The following is a 7,197-nucleotide window of genomic DNA, read 5'->3' as shown; positions in this document are numbered from 1 at the left end:
TAATGCTTTTGAAGACTACGGAGTGAATGCTTGACCGTTGCTGTTCTGTGCGACTCCTGGTCTTCAGTAGGTCGAGTGGTTTCTTGTATGGTCGAGTGATATCGGGAAGGAGGGGTACCCGAGTGATATGACTGGTCGAGTGGATTGCACTCGACGTCTTCAATTGGTATTCTCTACTATCTCTGGGGTGCCCTTACTTCTAGGATAGTGACCTTAGGTAGGGTGTATAGGTCAGGCTTGTGAGCCTACCCTAGGTCTATATCCTCCTCATCGATCGATCATGATAACCCGAAAGACGAGACGAAGCGTCGGACCCGTGCTTATCCCGCGATCAAGGTGTTTAGGTGCTCATCGGCGACCGGGGCATGGTGGTGGAAATACGAAATTTCGGACCAAATAGTAGTGTGTGCATTAACACCCCCCACTTCCGCCTCACAAATATAAGATATTCTAATTTTTTTGAATCAGTCATGTATAGTCACGTTTTAGTGTGTTTGTTCGTTCATTTCAGTCTGTATTTAGTTTATATTAAAATATCCAAAACATCTCATATTTGTGAACGGAGAAAGTAGTTATGATCCACTGACACACAGATCATGCTGACTTATAGCGATAATGAGTTTGCCTTCCTCTGTTTTAGCCTCCTATTTTTTGGGGCAATTCTTCGTTCTACACAGTTTTGACGATCAAATTCTTACCGGTCGTGCTGGAGTGTCAATACATTTCGTGAAAGTACCAATAGAAAGCACACTGGGAACAATTTGTCATGATTTCTAACGTTCCTTTCATGCGTAAGTGGATAACCAATTAGCCATGCTCTCTACTGTCAAACGCCCTACAACGCGTCAACCCCGTGACCCACTAATTTAATCTAATTTCATGCGTATATATACGTACCTACTGTACTAATACTAAATTAGAAAACCGGAAAGGAAATTATTCATCGCAAAAAAAAAAACCAGAAAGGAAATCCGTGTGCGACATGCCGGGCATCGACACTCCCATCTAGTCCCAGTTTAGCTCCGTGCCGTGGCAACGCGGTCTCGCGATTCGCGTGCGTGCGTGCATGCGGTAATTGAGCCGGATTTGGATAAGTATAGATAATCCCGCCAACCTGTCCGTGCGAGCCATGCCATGGAAGTCTCCAGGCGCGACGGGGCTGCTTCGTTCCCTCCAGCTGTACGCCACTCCTGCACCCACCGCACGGGCCCGTACCCATGGACCGCCCTGGTAGCCCACAGCCATCATCAGCCCCGTGCAGCGGACCGCGTCCACGGACGTCCCGTGTTAATGGCGGCAATTAATCCACATCATATCCAACCTGTTTAAACATTAAATCCCGAGTGGGGCGCGATATGGTCCCGACATTTACGAACGTGCCCTTCGAGATATTATCGCTGGCGCGCAGCGTCACCAACAGGTCCATCGAGAGGTAAAAAGCGTAATTACCGAGCACTTTCAGGGGGTAGAAACTAGAAGGAAACTAGAAAGGCAGCGTGAACTGCCCATGAAACCCTATCCACGGCCCATTAACCGCCCCCCTTCCTTCCCCCGGCTCGCCGTCTATTTATTCCCTTCGGCGACGCTTCCTCCGTCCTTCCGGTTCGTTTATTTATTTTCCCCCCTTTCCTTCTCCAACGACGCATTGCTTTTTCCTCAAGCGGGCGAACAAATTCCCAGAGGATTCCATTCGTGCGCGGGCGGGCGTGATCGCGAGCTTCCATTACGGGCGCGGAATCGGGTGCTGGTCGATCGAGGAGCTCCTTCGATTCGGGGATCGGCTTCTGCGCGGGATTCGGTTCCCATCTGCTGCTACAAAGGGTGTGCGGGGCGGGCCTCTGAGGTCGTTGCGACTGGAGGAGGCAAGGAGCCATGGGGGCGGGGGTCTCGAGCTTTTTCTTCGGCGCGGCGGCGGAGGCTGCGCCGGGTGCTGCGGGCCTGGGCGACCTGCCGGAGCTCTGCGCCGCGCAGGTGCTGCTCCGCCTCGACGCGCCGGAGATCTGCCGACTCGCGCGCCTCAACCACGCGTTCCGCGGCGCCGCGGGGGCTGACTTCGTGTGGGAGGCCAAGCTGCCGGAGAACTACCGCCACCTGATCGGGTACGTCGAGGGCGGGGGCGAGGAGGGCAGGCGCCGGCGGAGGCGGGCCGGGACCAAGGAGATCTACGCCAGGCTCTCCAGGCCCGTCTCTTTCGAAGACGGCACCAAGGTCAGATATTCTTCCAGAGGAAATATAGGTCCCTTTCCGTGTGCTTGTCTATGATTTTTTTTTCGTGTGCACCTCAGGGGATTGTCTATAACCAAATAGTGTCGTGCTTGAATCATTGTTCTTTTCCGGGTCTGATGTCTGAATCGTTACAAAGTTAATTAGTGTTAAGGGGGAGAACTCATGTATGTTTTTCTTACCGTAGCAAATAGTATGCACGTTTTGTTTTCTGAAAATACGTCACAAATTGGGGCCTGAATGCCTCATTTATTTTTTCTCTGAAATTTATAACAATTTCAGCACCGAAAACGCCCTTGGTTCCTTTTTATCTACGGCCTAGAACTATTTTTAGTGCTAAATGGCTTATATTTTGTGTGCTTTGTAATTGCAGGAATTTTGGCTAGAGAAGAGCAAAGGTAGGGTTTGTATGGCGCTATCCTCCAAAGCTCTGGTCATAACTGGCATCGATGACAGGAGATATTGGACACACATGCCGACCACAGAATCGAGGTAAAAATCCGATCTCGCACTTACCACAGTATATTCTTTTCAGTTTGTGTTAGAAAGATGTGATGTTTTGAGTTGCAACTTGCAATTAAATGCCGCAACAACATACTTAATGGTGAGATTGAGCTGTTCGTTGTTTGTGGTAGAAGATGGGAAATAGTACACGCCTACTTCTGCATGCTTCTTCCCCTGAGCACAAGAGGCATTTGAGAATTATGCACCTGTCCATTTAAACATGAAAATTTTGTCCGCTGTTCCCAACATACACACTACTATTAGTGGATGATTAGTTTTACATATGCTCATTCGCTTGCTGCTCTGGCAGACACATAAATTCAACATAGGCTAGTGATGATTGCTTTTATCTTATCAGCGCTATCAAAAAGCTAATGTAGACGCAGTCCTTCCAAATGATGGCAGTAGATATATGTACCTACTTTGTGCCTATGGAATATATCAGACTGTGATACCTCAAGCAAATGTTTACATCTGTGCAGTATCTTTCAATGTAATTATATTCTAACACAAATAGGATGCATGATGCCGTGTTCCCGGAATTGTTATCTGACCTATGCATACGCAATATGCTCATGCAGGTTCCAGTCCGTGGCATACCTTCAGCAAATCTGGTGGTTTGAAGTGGTTGGGGAGCTCGATTTCTGCTTCCCTGTGGGAACCTACAGTTTATACTTCAGGGTTCATCTTGGGAAGTTCAGCAAGCGGTTTGGACGCCGTGTTTGCAGCACCGAGCACGTCCACGGCTGGAACAAGAAGCCGGTGCGCTTCCAGCTCTCCACCTCGGACGGCCAGAATGCATTATCTCAATGCTACCTGGATGAGCCCGGGAGCTGGGTTCTGTACCATGCAGGCGATTTTGTTTCCACAAATCCCGGCCAGGCACTGAAGCTGAAGTTCTCGATGGCGCAGATTGACTGCACGCACACGAAAGGTGGCCTGTGCGTCGACTCGGTGCTTGTGTACCCCAAGGGCTTTCAGCAAGAGAAGGTGGTGACCGGCAAGATCTCAGAGATGCGATCGTCGTAGTTGTAGTGGTGGTGCTTGCACTGCTAGAGTTGTAGACAAACGCAGCTTGTAGCCCAATCCTATTATCAAGTTGGGCTCTGGTATGCAACGGATGAAACGTCTGTGTAAAGAACTGTAGTCTCAGGGTCTGTGTGGTCAGCTACGTCCGAGAGTGGTTTGTGTGTCGTCCCCATGGGTAATTTTTTTTCTCTCCCTGGTGCTAAATGAGACTTTGATGCTACGGATGAAACCGGTTGTGTTGAAATGAGATCATAGGTTTTGTTTCCATGTTCCTAGTTTGTGTTCCTTGTCAGAAACTTCTGTTTTCTTGCTGCTGTTATCCTAGTTTCTTTGGTACTACTCTCAATTCTGACTTGATTGTGTTGTTGGACTGGCCATGTTTCTTGGTCCAGTCAGATTTCTGAGCATAACTGCAAAATGCTACTGCTACTAATTGTATGACTGATCTATCTACTTCATGTTGTGCCAGTTCCCATTCTAGGACAGGCAGATTGCAAGTGTACATGATTAAGTAAGTATCGCGTGAAGGCAATAATACATGTCGCTGCCGCTCTATCCGTCTGGAAGGTTTCTCCAACCTTTCCAAAATGAATAAATAAGGTCTCGCCAAATTGGCATACATGGCTTTGTTCCGGTGTCTACACCATATTCAGCTGTCACATGCCCCTTGCAACTTAGAGTTGTTGATTCTCTCTTCTCTCTTTCATCGTCACCCCCACGATCTTCTTCGTTTGTTCACGGTCATCACCACGACCTTTCATTATTTTTTCATACATGAAAAGCATCTTCTTTTCGTATTTTTTTCCCTGAGGAATCAACGGTGGGGGGTCGCTGTCCCGGGTTAGATACGCAGAGGCACTGGTGGAGACGCTAGTTTTCTATCTCATCTCACGGATGCGATCACACACACCAATCTCGCATGGTTGACGTAGCTACTTCTTCTCTCTTTCACCCGATTTCTCCATGGAAACATTTGAATATGGCTTGTGCTTTTCATCAGACCTGTGGCCTGGGACGATGCTGCGCGCATGCGCCCGAGCCGGAGCCGGTGCCTGGGGAAACGGAAGGTATCCCATGACGCGGGTCTCGACTGGCGCATCGGCTTTCGGCGTGCCCAAGGTTTGGTTGGATTCGCTTTGGCGCCCGCCCCATTTTCTAGAGGTAATAGCATCCCAGGTACCCTAACTTGCACAGAATGTGATGATTCAGTCTCAAATTTGCAAAATTTGATTTCACCATACCCTAACTTGCACCTCATGTGATGATTTAGTCCCAGGCCAATCAAAGAACGACAATTGGCAGCCAGGTGGCTGGCCCGGTCAATGCACGCACTTTTGATAAACCCCCCCTGCCTTTTCCCCTAATCAACCCGGCGGGCGAAGGCGACCTGCCGCGGTCGGCCTCGCTGTGCCTGCGGGAGGTGCTCCTCGTGCTGCAGCGCTTCAAGGCCATGGTGGCCGACTGCGCCGCGCGGAGCCGCACGCTGCTGCTGCTGCAGTCGGACGAGATGGACGCCGAGCTGCGGGACCTGCACCACGACCTCGCCACGCTGCTCGACCTCCTGCCCGTCGTCGAGCTCGGCCTCGCCGACGACGTCATGGACCTCCTCGCCCTCGCCTCGCGCCAGTGCCGCCGTTGCGCGTCGGCCGCCGAGCCGGAGCCGGCGCTCAAGACCACCGTGCTGTCGCTGATCGAGGAAATCGAGCGGGAGATCGTGCCCGAGCGGGAGAGGCTGGAGGAGGTCCTGGAGGAGGTTGGCATCAACGACCCGGCCAGCTGCAGCGACGAGATGGAGAGCCTCGAGCGGGACATCGGCGACCGAGCATCGGAGAGATGGACTGCCGCCATGATCGCCCTCGTCGGCCTGCTCCGGTACGCCAAGTGTGTCCTGTTCAGTGCCACGCCCCGGCCTTTTCGGATTCCAAGGCGGACATCGATGTCGAAGATGACGGGGAGTCACCGGCGCCCCCACCGGACCTCCGGTGCCCCATCTCCCTCGATCTAATGCGCGACCCAGTCGTCGCCGCTAGCGGTCAGACCAGCGAGTCGATCGACCGGTGGTTCGGCTCCGGCAAGTCAACGTGCCGTCGTGCCCCAAGACGGGGCAAGTCTTGGCCAATCTGGAGCTGGTGCCCAACAAGTCTCTCAAGAACCTCATCTCCAAGTGGTGCCGGGAGAACGGCGTAGCCATGGAAGTCTGCGAGGCCAGCAAGAGCGAGCAGGCCCAGGCGGTGGCCGCCAACAAGGCGGCGCTCGAGGTGGCGCGCATGACGGCGTCGTTTCTGGTGAAGAAGCTCTCCGTCTCATTCTCCCCTGACGCGGCCAACCGCGTGGTGCACGAGATCCGGCTGCTCTCCAAGTCCGGCTCGGACAACCGCGCGTTCGTCGGAGAGGCCGGAGCCGCGCCGATGCTGGTGCCCTTGCTCTAGTCCGAGGACGCCGGGCTCCAGCTCAACGCCGTGACCGCGCTGCTCAACCTTTCGATCCTCGAGGCCAACAAGAAGCGCATCATGCACGCCGATGGCGCCATCGAGGCAGTGACCCACATCATGAGCTCCGGCACGACGTGGCGCGCCAAGGAGAACGCCGCGACGGCCTTGCTCAGCCTGGCGTCCGTCCATACGTGCCGCCGAGCCTTCCGTCGTGGAAAAGTTAGTCCACCTCGTGCGCACGGGCCCGACGAGCACAAAGAAGGACGCGCTGGCCGCGCTGCTGTCGCTGGCAGGCGAGAGGGAGAACGTCGGGAAGCTGATGGAAGCTCGTGCGAGAAGCGAGCAACGGCAGCCTGCGGCGTAAGGGAGCAGCAGGAAATAGGTGGCGCAAACGAGATCGGGAGCAGCAAATCCATGCAGCCAACTCTCAAGGTCCTCCTCATCGTGGGGATCCTCAATCTAACGCCGTTCTGTACCTCTGCCTGAAGCTCAACTGAACCTGTAAGTATAGATCTCTGTAGCTAATCTGCTTTTTTGCGGAAAATCACCTGGTTAATTGTTACATGCCCATCGATACAGGATGTTCATGGGAAAATAAAAAAGTTCCAGGAAACTCGGGTTTATATGTAGCTTTTCTGTCTTCCAAGATGTAACCAGGAAATTTAGTAAACCAGGATATTAAGTTCCAAGAAGTTTACTTAATATCCTGGAAGACAGAGATCATGGTTTAAGTTCGGTTCCAGGATGTGGATTTTTGACTAAACTGAATTTAATTGTGAGTAAGATGTCTTTTTCTAACTTATAACCAAGAAGCTGGATATTAAGTAAACCAGGATGTATTTCTGTCTTCTAAGATGTAGTATTTTTTTTTGACATATAAATATGATATTAATAAGTAAACTTTCGTGGAAGGCATCAGCAATATACTCAATATTAAGTTAACCAAGAAGCTGGTCATATTCAGATAGTTTACTTAAACCAAGATCTTTCTCTTCCAAGATAGTATTAA

The 7,197-nt window shown here is 51.5% G+C and overlaps 1 protein-coding gene and 1 pseudogene across 1 annotated transcript; both read left to right on the top strand.

Moving 5' to 3' along the window:
• Window positions 1-1,518: 1,518 nt before the first annotated feature.
• On the top strand, window positions 1,519-4,023 carry LOC123123987 (F-box protein PP2-A13). The gene is made up of 3 exons (XM_044544669.1): window positions 1,519-2,208; window positions 2,597-2,715; window positions 3,309-4,023. Exons 1-3 carry the CDS (start codon window positions 1,873-1,875, stop codon window positions 3,754-3,756), a joined length of 903 nt encoding a protein of 300 aa, XP_044400604.1. The 5' UTR covers window positions 1,519-1,872; the 3' UTR covers window positions 3,757-4,023.
• Window positions 4,024-4,830: 807 nt separating this feature from the next.
• Window positions 4,831-6,552, top strand: LOC123078537 (U-box domain-containing protein 16-like; annotated as a pseudogene).
• Window positions 6,553-7,197: the final 645 nt, after the last annotated feature.

The sequence above is a fragment of the Triticum aestivum genome, chromosome 1B (assembly GCF_018294505.1).
Source record: "Triticum aestivum cultivar Chinese Spring chromosome 1B, IWGSC CS RefSeq v2.1, whole genome shotgun sequence".
Lineage (NCBI taxonomy): Eukaryota > Viridiplantae > Streptophyta > Magnoliopsida > Poales > Poaceae > Triticum > Triticum aestivum.
Note: the sequence above shows the minus strand (reverse complement) of the source record. Positions and strands in the feature narration are given on the sequence as shown.

Bases quoted from the DNA above. Each gene is read 5' to 3' on its own strand.
- LOC123123987 (XM_044544669.1), top strand. From the start codon at position 1,873: ATGGGGGCGGGGGTCTCGAGCTTTTTCTTCGGCGCGGCGGCGGAGGCT. The intron at 2,209-2,596 runs GTCAGATATTCT...TTGTAATTGCAG, and splicing joins CTTTCGAAGACGGCACCAAG to GAATTTTGGCTAGAGAAGAG. The intron at 2,716-3,308 runs GTAAAAATCCGA...ATGCTCATGCAG, and splicing joins ATGCCGACCACAGAATCGAG to GTTCCAGTCCGTGGCATACC.